Source organism: Populus alba, chromosome 15, assembly GCF_005239225.2.
Source record: "Populus alba chromosome 15, ASM523922v2, whole genome shotgun sequence".
NCBI classification, from domain to species: Eukaryota; Viridiplantae; Streptophyta; class Magnoliopsida; order Malpighiales; family Salicaceae; genus Populus; species Populus alba.
This window is the reverse complement of record NC_133298.1, coordinates 9421416-9438838: the sequence shown is the minus strand read 5'-3', so window position 1 is coordinate 9438838 and position 17423 is coordinate 9421416. Positions and strand designations below refer to the sequence as shown.

At 31.4% G+C, this 17423-nt stretch overlaps 1 protein-coding gene across 1 annotated transcript; it reads right to left on the bottom strand.

The window, feature by feature from the left end:
- Nucleotides 1-7741: 7741 nt before the first annotated feature.
- Nucleotides 7742-13175, bottom strand: LOC118037346 (uncharacterized). Its single transcript, XM_035043304.2, has 4 exons — nt 12787-13175; nt 11985-12380; nt 8781-9195; nt 7742-8235 (listed from the first exon to the last, which is right to left on the bottom strand). The coding sequence occupies exons 1-4, from the start codon at nt 13025-13027 to the stop codon at nt 8037-8039; spliced, it is 1251 nt and encodes a 416-aa protein (XP_034899195.1). The 5' UTR covers nt 13028-13175; the 3' UTR covers nt 7742-8036.
- Nucleotides 13176-17423: the final 4248 nt, after the last annotated feature.

Here is a 17423-nt window from a genome sequence, read left to right as displayed (position 1 = left end):
TCGAAATGCTACGTTTCTTGTTTGTTGCAACTGTTTTTATAAACACTGTATTTTACAGAGGCGTCGAAAAAGAAGAAGAAGAAGGCTAGAACATAAACAGAGCATAGTGGAGAGCAGCTCCCTCAGCTCACCGCCAGCCATTGCTCCTCCCCTTCTCCTTCTCCTTCTCCTTCTCCTTCCCCTTCCCCGTCATTTTCTCCTTCGTCTTCTGCATTCTCCACTGTTCACATGAAATATGAACAGTGAAGAGCAGCTCACCACCGCCCTCCGCCATTTTCACTGCCAGCCACTGCTCTCCCTCTTCCCCTTCTCCTTCTCCTTCCCTTTTGTCTTTTGCGTTATCCATTGTCCGAAGAAGAAGACCAGAAAATAGCACAACGAATAGCAGCTCTCTTAACTCGCCATCTACCTCTGCCGTTTTCACCGCCAGGCACTCCTCTTTATCTTCCCCTTCTCCTTCTCCTTCTTCTTCGTCTTCTACATGCTCCACTGTTCATGTGAACAGTAGAGAGCTTCTCCATTGTTCATGGCCGGACCGGGTTCGACCCAAACCTAAATACCTGGTGTCTAGGTCCGACCCAGTAAAATAAAAAAAAATCCAAAAACATTTCTCAGATATTGTGTTTTTTTAAAAAAAACTAATATTTACCATTATTCAATGACATTACATATATTATAAGAAGATCGCATGATAAGTAGCATTTGCAGAATTTGATCGCAATTCCAATTTTTTTTCTGATGATATTTTACCTGATGTTGTTGCATGCTTAGGAAGCCATGGAAACTGTAGTTCTTGTGGGATGGATTTCGTGCGTGATGGAATTACAAATAATTTAATGGAACAGTAAAAAATACTTTATATAAAGTGATGTTTATTTCATGATGTAATAGTAGTAGTTAAATGTACAATATTTCAATTAAAAACTATTAATATTAATATATGTCTTTTTTAGTTATTTTATAACCTCAATTTAAAAAGTATTTTTTAACATATTAAACTACTTTTGTTCAACCTCAGTTTCAACCACAGTTTTTAACTAAACATATATTTTTTCTAAACCAACCTCAACTAAAAGTACTTTTTATAAAATAATTTTTTTTCAAACCACAATTATAACAGTTACCACAATATCAAACACACTAACAGTAGTAATATTGATGCTTGGACATATTAGGGTGAATAAGAAATTGCCTTGGTTAAAAAATTTGTTTTGAAATAGAGTTATATCTTTTTAAAACAAAGAAATGTGTTTGTTAAATAAAAAAAAATGAATGTTAAATTAATTTTCAGAAATTTATATACAAATAGACAAATACAAAAAGTTTTTAATATTCAAATCAATTCTTAGCTATTAAAACCTTTTTTTTATTTTATTCTTTCTCTTGTCAAATTAAGTAACTCGTAATTTTATTGATTTTTTATTTTGTCTTTATATTTTAAAAAAATTATACTTTACATCTATATATATATATATATATATATATATATATATATATATATATATATAAAAGCAACAAAGTTTATATAATTTCCATTTTATTTCAATTAATAACAAAAATATTTGATTTGTTAAAAGAATAAAATTATCACTCTCTTCTTTTTCTTTTTCTTTTTTTTGCCAAACATAATTCTAGCCACCATTCTCTACCATACTCAAACCCAACAAAAATTTGGAACATCAACTGACAAATATATTTATTTATTCATCTTAAAAATCTGGTAAAAAAACAACATAAAGTTTCCCTAATTTCTTTTATAATGCTTTTGATTTATTAGTCTGCATCAACATCTTCAAAAGCCCAAGCATGTTCTTCATGAAGATCAACTTCTTCTTGAAAAAACGTTTCTCACATATTCAACGCTCTTGTTCTGAATCCTCTCAGCAATAGCTTGGTTAAGCACATCAAACAAATCTTTAAATCTCTAAATAGTCAGCCACGTGAATCATCTCCACTAAATAAATCTTCGTGAGTCTTTTCTCTGACAAACTCTGTGTTGGGTCTTTTCTTCTCTGCTTCATCTGGGTTTTCTTTAAACTTGGTTTGTTCATCGCATAACTCAATAACTTGGGGAAATGGCTTGGCTGACACATTAGAGAAGTGTCTTGATGATGGTTAGTCTTCCAAGAACGATTTCACCGTCGCAAATTCCATGTCTACAGATTCTTCTACTTCAAAGATCTGGTCGTCTGAAGGTTTTTAGAGTGATTTTCTTGGTAGGTTTGGTTGTTTCAATGAAAATTATGTGTTGTCATGGGATTTTTTAAGACCCAGAGAAAAAACCCAAATTCATTTTCATTGGTTATAGAACTCTAATTGAGAAGGGAATTAATGAGAGAAGGGAGAGAAAAATGGGAAAAGATTGAAAAATAAAATTGACATGGCATCTATATATTTATGTTGTATTATACATGAGAGTAAATTTATCTTTTAATAGTATTTTAAATTTTAAATTGATCAAGAATGTAAAGTGTAGTTTTTTAAAATATAGAAGCAACGCAAAAAAAAATCAAATTACATGAGGCTGGATGTAATTTTTCCTAAACTGTTTTGAGACTAGAGGATTGATCATTGCCTAATCTATAACTTCAAGTTTATGATCTACCAACAAATCTATAAGTTGATGGCCCAGAAGAGTGTTTGTGATGACTTAGCCGACAATCTGAATCATCTATGTCCGAAAAAGATGAGTAGATTTTCTTCTTTGATCCACAATGACGACAACAGGTAAACTGCTTCCTTGCTTGCCCAGCAGCTTTACATCCAATCTTGCAAGGCAACACGATGCAACACCAAACAATAGAAAGTGGGCAAGAAACGCAGAATAAACATGTACTGCAAGCAAACTCTACAGCTTCATGATGACATTTTGAATCTTTTCTCCCAGGGAAAAAGCAAGAAGAAGAAGTTGAAGCACAAGATCTTGCCTCCATTTCGTTTGCTTTTCGTATTTGCTTCTTCATGAAGGAGATCAGAAAGAAACCTAGCTTTCGATGATATTATACTGCTCTGTATCGGAAAAGAGTACAACTCAATAAAGAGATACCCAAGCCATTGACCTTTTGTAAACCTTATCATCAACCTGCTGCTTTCTTTAGTAGTTTACTTTCTTCTTTTTTCCTTCCTTTAGACCTTCATTTCTTTCTTTTCTTCTTTTTATCCTGTGTTGGAATATGCCTTGGAATACTTTTCACATGCTATATATGATAGTTTAATATGTTTTCTAGTCAATCGGTTGGTTATACGTTGTCATCAGATTTAATAATTTTACCGATAGAAATTTTTGTCAATATTTACACTAATAGTATGTCTGTGATTATTTTACCGATGGGATCACGGATGAAAAATATCAATTAGAAAAACACTCATAGGTAATGTTGGTAAGTCCATTGTTAATAAATTTATTGATGGCTTTACAGACAGAACATGCACGCCTAAAAAAAATACTCACTTCATTCTATTAGTAACTCCCTTGGTACGATTTAGCGTATCAGCGACAAGAGAGCTGTATGTAATTCTATCTGTGAGTTAACAGTTGCAGTGGTATTTGCAATAATTCTTTTTCAATTCTCTGGAATATACCGATAGACTAATTATATCGGTGAGTTAACGATAACATTGGCATTTGTTGTAATTCCTTTCCAACTATTTAGAACATACCTATGGAATAAGTTTGTCGATAATCTCGTTAGTAATAATTTAAAAACATTTTTAAAAAAAAAAAACTATTAAAAAGAAATAGAAACTAATTAAAAAATTACATTGATATAAAAATTCAAATATTTAAAAATAAATTATCTTAATATAAAAATTGAATATTTATTACAAATTTAAATATTTGTGTGTTCAAATACAACAAAGCTAAAATAGAGGTGGCGCTGGAGGAAGAGGCTAGTCGTCCCCAGGACCGTGGGTCAATAAGAGAATGCACATGTACCACTCATCTGTGATCTAATCTTCATTATCACTCAGTGGAGTTCTTCATAATTCACAAAGAATCATTCATAATTTTTTTGAGATGGATTGTACATTCTTGTACTTCTTAATCTAACAAGGCCATGAACTTCAAAGATTAAGTGCTCAGGACCAATTGTGAGCATCAAACAGTCAAAACACTATGAGTCATCTGCAAGTTCTTAGCCGTAGTGTTAGAGAGTTCGTACACTCATTTTCCATCGGGTCCACCGGATGATCCTACCTTCAACCACGAATCCGGATTGATATCTGGGTGGGTTGAAGGATCGTCCCCGTATCTCTCCTTCAATCGGTTGTTATATGTTTCCTGTAAATAAAAAATAAATTCTTTCGCATATTTTTTAGATTTCTTTTATGCCTCGTATCTAAAATCACGCAACCTATATGGTATAAAGAAATTATATATAAGTAAATGACAAATAAAATTTTAATATTTGAAATAAAAAAAAAAACATCATGATTTCGATGTTATCAGTTGCAGCGTAATTCTCCTAAACCCTCCTTGCAACATTATCATTTCGATGTTACCTAGTTGCAGCGTGATTCTCTTAAACCCTCCTCACAACATTAGCATTAGCTCTATCCCATTCAAATTTTTCCTTGTAGTAAAATTTTATATATAAAAAAATAGTAATTTCAATAAAGTAAATGAATTAACATAATGAAAAAAATTAAGTTAATACTAACCTTAAACCTTGAAAACCATGCATCGACCTTTGATTTCTATTTAGGATGTTTGGAAACTTGGATCCATTAAAATAATAAAATTTTTATCGATGATTTAAATGCAATTGTTATTGTTCGGGCAACTGTAATGTTTGTAAACCTAAAATTGGATAAATTTAATGAAATATTATTTTTTAAAAAAATTATTAAACATGTCATTGTGAAAGCAAAACAACTTACATTGAAATATTGTTCCTCCATTGTGCCTCATACTTGCACGTGAATGGATCTCGTTATGAAGGAACCCTCTCCTCTATATTGCGGCATCGCACTTGCCAAGGCAGTGTTGTGAGTTGATGCTTGTGCCTCAGATGCCTCTTCTTTGTTAGCACCTAATGACTCGTGATTGTTATTATCGCTGCTAAAAGAACTAGCAACAATCTTATCCTCACAACATGCAATTAATTTTTCCCTAGATATACACAAATTTACAGAAACAATTTCTATTTAAAAATATATATATTTTTTGCAACACCTCCCCTGTAGGAAGCTACCCAAACTTTTTAATCCTATAAATAGACAACTAGGTTTAATACAAAAAAAAAATGAAAATACATTATTTAAAAACCCAAAAAATAAAAAGAAAAAGAAAATACTTCAAAAAATTATTAACCAACAAATACATGTTGATTGTGTTGAGAGAAAAGAAAGGTTGATTTCTAGACTTAATGTTTGAGGTAGGTTTTACGAACAGAATTCCTAATAGATAATTAAATATTATTATTTTGAAATTTTTCATCGGTGATTCCATCTATAAAATCAAATTAAAATTTTCAATTCACACTAAAAATTTCAAAAACCCCTCCAATTTGTTTTTTAATTCCATCCGTTATCCTGTCAGTAACAAAGTACATAATCAACAGTAAAAAATGCATTAATTACTAGGGTGTTGGAATTCTCATTTCATCAGTGATTCCATTGGGAAACTTGTAAAAAACATGTACCTCAGTCAGTAAGTGCATTAATTGTCAACGCGTTAGAATTCTCATCTCATCGGTGATTTCATTGGAAAAAATAAAACCATTAATTGGAATCAACGCCTTGGGAAGAGGAAGAGTTCTCATTGCCTCTGGAATATACCAGCAAACACAGCTCATCAGTATACTTGTGTGTAATGAATATCATGAACACTACTAGGAAGAAGGGGAATAGTTCTCATCATCTCTAGAATATACCGACGAACATAGTTTATCGATATACCCATATGTAATGAACACCATAAACAGTGCTAGTAGGAAGGAAACGGTTCCAAGTACGAACTAGAATGCACTAAGATGCTGTCAATAAACACCACAACAAACATGTCCAAATAGGCTTGAAAAACCTTATTCGTCAAATCCATCAACATTGTCGGAACATTAGTCAGTCCAAATGACATCACCAAAAACTCATAATATCAATAACAAGTTCTAAATATAGTCTTTTGAATATCTTGCTCTTTTATCCTTAACTGATTGTACCTTGTTCTTGAGTCGATCTTTGAAAACACTTTTTTCTCATTTTAATTGATCAAATAAGTTATTTATCTTTGGTAATGGATACTTGTTTTTTATTGTCATCTTATTTAACTGTATATAATTGATACAAAGTCTAAGGGTGTTGTCCTTCTTCTTTATAGATAGTATGAACGCTCCCCAAGGTGAATTGTTCGGGCGTATAAACTCGTTACCCAATAATTCCTAAAGCTGAATATTTAATAAAGTCATCTCTATGAAGTCATCATGTATGGTGATTGAGCTTTAAGAGTGGTATCGGGCTCCTCAACTTCTCTTTCTTGAGGTAATCCCGGCAGCTCCTCTGGAAACACCTCTGTAAATTCTTTTACTATCAAAGTTTTGACAGCTCAGTATTATCCCTCATCGAGTCTATTATATAAGCAAGATAAGTTTCAAACCCCTTTCTTATCAATTTCCTAGCCGTCATCGTCAAAATTATACAATCCAAGATGACTTTTCTCTCTCCCCTATATATTATTTTTTTGTCACACGGGTACTCGAAGAGTAGCTATCTTTGCAAAACAATCCATCTCAACTAATCCTTAACCAGTATTACATCGAATGTAATTCCAATGATATAAAGTCTGCTCTCATGTCAACCCTTTTTATACACCCTTACCCTTTTACACACATAATCAATATTTACTGATTCACTTAAAGATTACTTATTATAAATCCTTTTTCTACCTTACTAGGAGCTCTCCCAAGTTTCTTTATTAGTGCATGGCACCAGGATCAATTAATGCATACACCAAATGTGAATTTAATTGTAGCATTCATGCCACTATGTTTTGGGGGAGCTCTGGCATCCTTCTAGGTCATGTGGAATACTCTGACCTGTGTCCTATCTTCATGAGTCTTGGGTCGTCCCTGGTAGCCATTAGCTCCAGACTAAGCTGGCCTGGGAGGTCTGTCCATGGTGACAAATTGTTTGTTGTCTCTGTCCTGAGTGTAATCAGCAGCTCTCCAAGGGCATTCTCTCTTCATTTGTCCTCTCTCCATAATAATGGCGAGCACACAGAGGGTACACATTAGTTTGCGGCTCCAAAGTTCCTCTAGTAAAACTAACTTTCTACTTGACTGTCCCCATTCACACTCTGAAATGATCCTGCTGAAGATTCTCCCTGACTAAAATTCCCCTTCTTAAACCAACTAAATTGACCTCCTTTACTCTTATTTCATCATGGGGAAGAGTTGCAATGAATTGTCTGAATTCAGCATTGGCGTCTAAGACAGCCTACCACAACAGAGATATTCTTATTCAAATTAAAATTAAGGTTGTATGAGAGAAGTAGATTTTGAAAGGAGGACAGGACCAATCAACATAACTATCCTCTAATAACTTGTTTTGAAAGAATGCAAGATAACTGAACGTTTAAGAATATTTCAAGAGAAATATGGAAGAACATCAGACGAGAATCATCACTTTTGAACAGAAGTGGAATATAATTCCAAACAGTTCCAAGCAGCAAACTAGCAAAATATAAATGTTGAAAGAGTTGGCATGCGACATCGTCTATCCATTCATCTAATAGGATATTGCATCATGGACAACAACAGAATTTATTAACTCTGTTCAAAAAGTAACAAAAATCATAGAACCGATGGCAATAAATTAAAAAGACAACTAAAATAACATTGGTGAATTTTCTCAGTAATATGGCATTTTGTCGATTGGTGGAATCAATCAACAATTAACATGCGTGGGCATGTTTCCCCTAAATTTGGGATGACCAGCAAGTAGCTTTGTAAAGTCCTATGCTTGTATGGATACCCAAGATTTGTTTTCCTAACCCCAAATTTCATTCTTGTATAAGCCTGGGGTTGGTAATTGAATTCTCAAGCAGAAATGGTGTTAGATCCTTGCCCAGTGATCTTGGAATGCAACCTCACCATGAAAGCTGGATTGGCTCTAAGTCTGTCCTTGCAATACGAAACTCGAGCTTCTTCTGCCAATTTGGTAGCTTTCCCAGCTTCTTCAATGAGTGCAAAGAGAGTCCTAAGGCAATCTTTTCTGTTTTCCTCTCGGTGTTCAAACCTGTAAAAGGGAAATCAATTATTTTTTTTGAGTCACAAGGAGTGCATCCGGTGCATAGTTAATGAAAAGAGGAAGCAAAATCAGAAGTGAGCCTGCATCCACAGCCTAGAAAACACCGAAAAACAACCACAGAATTAAATATAATTCTGGTTGTGTACATAATAACAGACCTTTCAGCGAGTGCACATATTTTCACAAAGTGGAAAAGTTCTATTCTATAGGACAGGGGAGCTGGAAGATGAAAAGGAAGAAGACTTTTAACACAGGCATATTCTCAAGAGGAAAGGAAATTACATGAGAAAATCATAATCAGCTGATTATGGGACCGAAGAAAGCTTAAAAATGTAAAGCCTCTCCTCTTTAATTCTCTCTCTCTGTTTTTTTCCCTCCCCAAGATTGAAAGAAGATTCAAGAAAAATAAGTCAAAGCAATATGAAAACAAGCACTTGACAGGATACAAGGGACCCTATAAAATCTATATATTGAAAATCTAGCAATCAATAAAATATGGAAAATCAAAATATGCAATTGTTTGTTGGCTTTACCTCTCACTGGTGATTGTAAGTTCATCTCTTCCAGGATGGTACCTTTTTCCAACCAGTTCCCTCAACCGTCTAAATTGAGGTTTTGAAAGCCCAAGTTCTTTGACAGTAACAGACATTTTCACTTTTCGGTTTTTGGGATGCCATGCATCACCACCTGGAGCAAAGACTACCCGTGTTTGCCACCTAATAATTGGCCCCACACCTGGTGGGTCATCTAAGTGCTTTTTCTTGTCTGGAACAGTAGCCTCATCAAACTGTGGTGGGCCTTCAGCTTCCATTTTCTTTACATATTCCATGACCAACTCATCCTCAAATTTCTTGAACAGCTCGTAAGCTTCTTCAGCCTCAATCTCTTCTCTTTCACACATATCTCCCAGTTCATTGAATTTCTTTTCCACCTTCTCTTTTATGTCATCTAATAAAAACAACAAGAATTCAAAGATAGCAACAGATGGCAGGAAAATCTGAACTGAGTAATTACAATATCATGGATGTTTAGAAAAAAATGCTGTAAACACCCATAGACATCAACCTCTGAGATTTGGAAAATGACACCATGACAATTAATAATTATATAGCTCATATAGACATTGCAAATCTTTGGGCAGAGACATCAACAGTTCAACAGGCAAAACTCCTAGCTTTCTTGATAGGCTTTTTTCCTGACATATGATTGAAGTTGCAAATATTCACCACCATTTAAATTATAGCTAACATATGGTAATGGAAGAGGACTTGTAGTGGAGGTGGACACTGTAGTAGAGGAGATAAGGAGCTCGTTTGGTATTGCAACAGCGGTTACTTTTCAAAGTACTTTTCGCTTAAAAATACATCAAAATAATATATTTTTTTTCATTTTTATAAAAGTTTATTTTTGACATCAAAACAATTCCAAAAAAACTAAAAAAATAATTTTAAGCAAAAAAAGAAAATCAAATTTTGGGCAAACAGCGTTTTGGCCGCACTGCCATACACCCTCATAGTAGATGGGATGGGTAGACCTCCATGAGTCTTCTATGTTTCCAAGGGTGGGGGGTCAAGTTGATTGATAGGGGAGGTGTAAAAGAGGGATCTTTCTGAATAGAAGGAGACTTTGAGGAAATGGGAACTTGATTACACAATCCACCAACTTCTGATCAGGGGGTTTTCTTAACCTATTTAGGGAAAACTTGCTTAGAAGGAGGCTTGGATTTAATGGGCTTTTTCAGTGCTGATGCAAGAAATTGCTATCAGCACACCATACTCTTACTCTGAATTATAAGAGTATGGTATTTTCCAGAAAATAGATATATTTGTAGCAAAAATGTCCATATCAAAACCACACCATACGAGAGTGAGAATTCAATCATGCTTATACAGTTGATCATCAACATGTGCAATAAAACTCACTTATTTCGTCTCATTGGCAAAATGGTCATGACACAAAGAAGAAAGGTCCATAAATTAAAAAATCTTTCATTAGTTTCCACTGTTGCTATTAAATCATAAGTCCAGATAGCATCCTCTTATTTCATCTCATTGGCAACTGGTCACGACCCAAAGTACTGCTCCTATGCTCAGCAACAATTGTAGCTGCTCATCTGAATGTAAAGTTTATGGTGTAACTCTCATGACAATACCATCCCAGCACAAAATTCTAGCCATATTATATGAGGCTAGAGAGATCATTCATATCATAATAAAATTCTGGCTTCTTACAAATTTTCTGCTGTTGTACTACAAATTTTCCAAAATAACTCAAATATACTAGTTTCAGCAACCAAGCAGAAGAAACTCGACAGCAAAAACCATTAATAAAAAAACCACCATAAGGTGATAGCAAATTTATAACATGTACATGGGAAATGTTCATTAACCCTGCTGAAAGTGTGTATCGCATTTGTGTTAGTCCCTACATTCTTATATGACGTTCAGAAAAAGTACTTGAATACATATTGTGCAAATCAAACACAGCAAAAGAAATGTTCCTGGAACAGAAGGCTAACATGTCTCATCAACTACAGGCTTCAGAAATCACAGAGCAATATTTTATTTTATTTTTTTGAATTTTGAGATATCAAAGAATTAAACGATACTTTGAATTCTAGGTCACTTCTCCATGCCTTCCATTTGAGGAAAGTCTAAATAGACTTTTGAGCTACACTATGGGATGAGAAAAAGCACTCAGTAGTTGCAGAATGAAGGAAGATAACTCTAACTCTAATTGCTGAAGTCTTGGATCGGCTTTGGGGGAAGATTACGGAAGTAGATTGGCAAGGGGTCTGAAAGTAGGCAAAGGTGAAAAGGCTAGGGGAGCAAAAACAAGGAAACCCATCAAAAAAAAAAAGCTCTTAACAGCATCAACCTGTAACCTTCCAACGATAGAGGATTTTTAACAAAAAATGACAATCCAACAGCATCTAATCCCTTTTTTCCCAAAATATGTATTAGATCCTCATTAGCTCTATTGTTCTGATAATTTTGTCCAATAGCAAATTTAGCAAACTCTAAGGAGCTTTTTAGTTACTGAAAAAAAAAAAGACTCTCAATATCCGTAGTGCTAGCAAAGGAAAATCCCAATCCCAAAACAGTCCAAATAATATGATTCCATAAGTTTTTCATCAGATATTTCTCAACTCAACTTACCTAAGACCTGCTCCAAATCATTAAGTTGAGCTGAGCAGAGCAAAACAGATCTGCCCAAATGCTATTCTCATTTTTCTTCTTTGAAAGAAAGGATAATTATAATAAAAAACTTATTCAAAGATACAGATACATAACTTAACTAGTCGATAAGCAAACCAATGACTATTGCCAACAAACATGTCATCAGGATGTCCATGGCTATTGATTGTATCAATTAACTTATGATTGCACAAGCATGATTAACAAATAATAGCAGCATGGAACCATAAGCAGTTGCAAATTAATGCATAAAATACTTAAAGATTGTAGGTATAATCGTTCTTACTAATAATTTTGAAGCACTAAGAATCTAATTTCAAAATTATAATCAATTAAACAGAGAGAAATTATGATCGAATCTAGAAAGCATCATGCAACTGATGACAATTGAAAACCCAAAAAGAAAAAATACAATGGCTGCAGTTTGCTGCACATAATAAAACAAACAAATTACTACAAGAATGAAATAACAAACAAACTCCATAACCAAATTCACAAGATGTAGAAAAAAGAAAGAAGCAAATTGTAAAACCATCATACCTGGAAGGAGCTTATCCCAGCTAAGCATGTCCTCCAGAATTTCTTCACACTCCTTTGTATCCTTTATAAATCCATGGTCCATCGCCTCCTTTACCATTTCATCCCACTTCTTGTCATCCATATTGAAGTATTGATCCTGCATCATTTTCTTCACCACATATTCTTTAGCATCACACAAATCATTGAGCTCCTTATCAGTCTCGTACAGTTCATCAAAATCCGATTGAAACTCTTCAGCATCCACATCACTCAATGGCTTCATTCGAAGTTCTTCCATCAACTCATCATCGGTCTCCTCATGCTTCCGCGATAACTTTCTCTGTAAAACTGCTTCCATTATCGAAGGCAGCAATTCCCCGTCCCCCTTGAAGTACTTATCCATCATCTCTCTTAGCTCTGCCATAAAGAAACCAGCCAAGTTAATAACATACGATTGAATGAACATAACAAAAAACAAAAATCTGATCTTGAAAATAATTCATTAATTCATATATCTCCCAACAATTTATCAAAATCATTATGATTTATCTCTAAAAGCCCCCAATTAGGATGCTATGTTATCCCATCATTCACACATTAACAAGCAAAAATCTGAGAAAACATGGGTAAGGAATCTAAATTATTCTACAAAATCTGAATTTTTTTAAACTGAGGTCCCTAACTAATTCAAACCCAAAAAAAAAACCCAAAACACCAATACAAGAACAAAAACTTCCATTTTCCATTCATTTTCTCAGTAACCAAGCGCCCAAACAGACAACAACAAAATTCACTAAAAAAATCATTTTTTTTTCGCGTTTACCTTTATTACTCACATCCTTAACTTCATCAGAATCATCTTTCTTTTTCAGTTCCGCTAGAGCTGAAGATTCAGGGAGTGGTTCAGGAGGGGTATTGTTGGACGAGTCGGAGTAGAACCTGATTCTGGGGTGTGTTGAAGCAGCGAGGGAGGGGTTGGGGATTGTGGGGTTGGGGTGGGGAGAAGACTGAAGGAGATGGCGAGCGTAGAGAGTGACATTTCTTGGTAGAAATCTTCTCATCATTTTTCCTTCTTCTCTTCTTGCTTTAGGGTTTTAGATTTCAGGGTTTCTCATCTCTGTTGTTATTAGTTTACTGCAGCAACAACCCTACACTGTCTGCGGCTCTGCGCCCAGCTTGGCTTCGCCTATTCCATATTCCCTTTCCTGTTCTTTTTTTCCCCTTAGATATTTTAAAATAGTCAATGAATAATATTTATATTTATTTAATAAAAGAGAAAATAACATCCAAATCTATTAAAAATAATAAAAGATATCAATTTTATTAATAATCTCTCTTGAGTAACATAAAATTTGTAGTCAACATGTTAAAAAATATATTGAAAGATATGTTGATATACAGTAACTAGTAATTTTTATTATTATTATTAATATTGATGTTTAGGCTAATTTATATGTATTTTGATTAATTTTACAGATTTTAAAATTAATAATTATATAAAATTTTAATTTTATAAATTTTAAAATTAACAATTATATAAAATTTTAACGATCATAAAAAAATTTAAACTTATAATTATTAGAAATTAAATTCAAAATCTAACCAATAAAATTATCTCTCAAGATTCAATAGTAACTAGCAATTAGTAGTATTTTATATTAACATGTTTTGTTGATAGATAGTAAATATGTGATGTACTAACCATCATATTAATAAATATAAATGTTAAGATGCAAGTATGGCTTTGTGGTATACGTTGATGCTTTTTTATATATTTTTTTCAAATAAATGGCAAAATAGAATTTATTAATTATGTTAATTTAGTTTTAATATACAAAAATTGCCTCAAAGATAGCTTACTGTTAAAACAAAACTAAAAACTGTGTTTTCATGAAAAAATTGTATTATTGTAAATTTTATATTATAATGGTGACAAATCTATAATTATTTAAAAAAAATTCTTGGATTCTTTCTCTTTATACTTTATACGTATTTTTCACTTTACATTTAGTTAATTTATCATCATTTGTTTTGTTGTTATTTTATTATTTTGTAGTTTTTTTTTCTCTTTATATTTTTTTAAAAAATAATTACTATTCTTTATTTTTTTTTACTTGGAATATATATCACTCTATATTTAGTCTATTTATACCATTTTTTTTTGTTCTTATCTTCATTCTCTTATATTTTTTTTTATTTCTTTACATTTTAAAAAAAAAGTATTATACAAACAATAAAATGAAATGGTGTTTTACTAAAGGAATTGTAATATAATTTTATTTTTTTACATGTTAAAAATTCACTTGAGATCTTACATGTTTTTATTAACGAATATAATCTTTATTTTACTCTATTATAAGTAAGCATTGACTTTTTAATTCACAATTATATTTTTTACTCAATATTAAAAAAAAAACTTTATTAACACCTATATATTTATTTTTTTACATTAAAAAACAATTATTTGACTCATAATAAGACAAGTTGATTAGACGGATTAATATTTATTAACATAGATAATTCTCTATTTATGAATAAGTTTTTTGATTTATTATCATGATTTTTTTTAAAAAAAAAATATTGAAAAAGCTTATGTATTTTTTTTTACCAAAAAAAAAAAAACAATCTAACCTGCTTCACGGATCAATTAATGAGTGCAAATCTATTATGAATCCATTGTACTAGCATTGACATTTTACTCCATTTTTCTTCTATCAAGGTCACCTTTACCTTTAAATGTTCCATCATCATTATTAACAAAACTTAAAAGAGATGAAATACTATATATAACCAATCCTCTCTTATAATTAAATTCAATTATAATATTTTATTTAAATTTAATTGCTAAATAAGTTAAATTTATATATTTAAAAGAATTCAATTCATTTTGTTTTCTATATTACGCTTTTCACTTTCATTTTATTTATTTAAATATATTTTAACAAAGAGACGAGTGTTTTGAATAAACTAATTTTAATATTAATTTCTTCTCTTAGTGGAGTAGATCAAAGGGGTTGGCCTTTGATTTATTTTTGTACCATTTTTAGAGATTGAATCCATTTGGAATTACACTCAAAATGGTTCAAACTTGTGATTTCATTTAAACCTCCAAATTAAATTCAATTTAGAGGGTTATATTAGTATTTCATTGTTAACTCTTTTTAGCAAATTTGAGATTGGCCATAGAATTTCCTTTTGTTTTACACTTTGGTCTTTATTTTTTGAATTTTTTATTTCCTTGATAAATTGGACATTAATTTATACATAGAAGGTTGTCCTTGAAAAAAAAACATGTTGACAGATGAAAATAAAAATAAATTGGGCTATGGTGAATGGCTACATGTGTTATATTTTACTAGTTATGTGACCTATACTTTGCCGCAGGTCAAATATTTTTATTCTCTATAAAATAAAATGTATATGCAGGGTTTTTCGACGCATTTCTATAGTTTAAGAAATTTAAGTTTACATAAAAAAAAATTTATGCATACATGTAATCAAATAAATGAAAAACTATGTATGTTAATAAATAAATAAAATATCATTAACAATACCTAAAAATAAAACTTGAAAAAATAAGAGACAAGTTTAAATCAAGATATTTAATCTTAAAAAAAACTCTTTAAATTTAAATAGATAACAAAAAAAAATGATATTTAAAAGAGGTTCTCTAAACAAAATGAAAGAGAGAATGTGTACTAATGTAAATATAAATTAAAAGAATTTAGAGAAAAAACTATATAAAAAATAGAGAAAAAATACAAAGGCTAGACGCTAATGGACCTAGCAAGCCAGGCCATCCCGCTTGGCCTATTTTGTCAAGGCATGAGTGACCATTTTTTGTTCCGCCCAAAAGTTGTTTGAGAAAAAAATCAGGCAACACGTCATCTAATTTGCCTAGATTATGGTAGCCGGAAAATTAAGGTTTAAGTTTTTTTTACCCCAAAACTCGTTTTCAACCCAATTTTTACTCAAAACACCTCAGAAAATCGTGATAAATCTATCTATAACCTCAAAAAACCGTCCCAAAAACCAAAATCAACCCAAAACTAAAAATTAACCCGAGCTCAAATCTTTTTTTTTTTCATGAACTTTAAAGGTAAAAAAACATCTAATATGAACTTTTCCGGTTAAATGAAACTATTTGACACAAATATCATCTATTTTGATAGTCTATATCAGTGTCAACTACATGTTTCTCTCTATATCATTGGAATTCGGCAACCTCTCTCTCTCTCTCCCCCCCTTTCTCAGCCAGGGACTAAGAAAAAATAAAAATGAATTTTGTATTAAAATTAAATTTAAAAAATATTAAGGTACTAAAATTATATAATCAACGTTATTTTTTTTAGTTTGAGTATCAAAATGTATCTTTTACGAAACTTATGGTATGCCGTCTATTTTTGATATCTTTTTCATTTTGATTCGTCTTCTTTCAATCCCACACCTTTTAGTTTTATTCTTATAATTTCTTAAACATTGAACTCTAGATAAAATGAATAAATTAAGTAAAATATTTTACTTATTGGATCAAAGATCTCCGCAATTGAAAAATAATAATTCATGGAATCATGAATGAACCTCGTTAAAAATATTATTTTGTATAGTAATATTTTGTTTTAACTATCATTAATTTTCTTGCTTTTGGTTGATAAGATTGGCAATCTAGCTGCAAGAAATTGTTAAGTGTGTTTGGGAGTGTAGTTGTGGCTATTTTTTAAAATGTTTTTCATTTATAAATATATCTAAATAATATATTTTTTTTATTTTAAAAAAAATATTTTTGATATCAGCGCATTAAAAAAATTTAAAAAAACTAAAAAATATATTAATTTTAAACAATAAAATAATTTTTAAAATTTTAAAAACAAGGATTGGATGGCGTTCCAAAACAGTCACTTACAAACCTTAATTTGCTAGCTGTGTTTTTTGTTGAGGTTATACATAGTTCTCAACCCAACAAACCAGCTTGTTAATTAAAGAATGAACCTCATCAACACAAGCCCAAAAGAGACCCTCTGGACCATTTCTTATATAGGAACCAAGCATCGAACACGAGTGCTCGGAGATTAACGTGTGCATGTCTACATCTAAACATGTAAGCTTTTTAATATTTCTGCTTTTTTTTTTTTTTTTTTTTTGGTCTTTGTTGAACATGTACATGTCTGCTTATGCGGGATTTTTTTTTTATTAGGTAAGCAATGCCTTGTTCGTTTATTATAAAGTTGTTTTTTTTTAATGAATTATTAAAAAGTGATTAATTTTTTATATTTTATAGTGTTATGAAAATAGTTTGAAATGTTTTTTTCAATATTTAGCTATGAGAAATAAGTTGGAGAATTATTTATTAATATTTTAATATATTTTTTCAAGTTTATCTAATATAAATAGAACACTAAATATAACTATTTGATAATTTATAATAAAAAATGAAATATAAAAAAATATAATGATGAAATT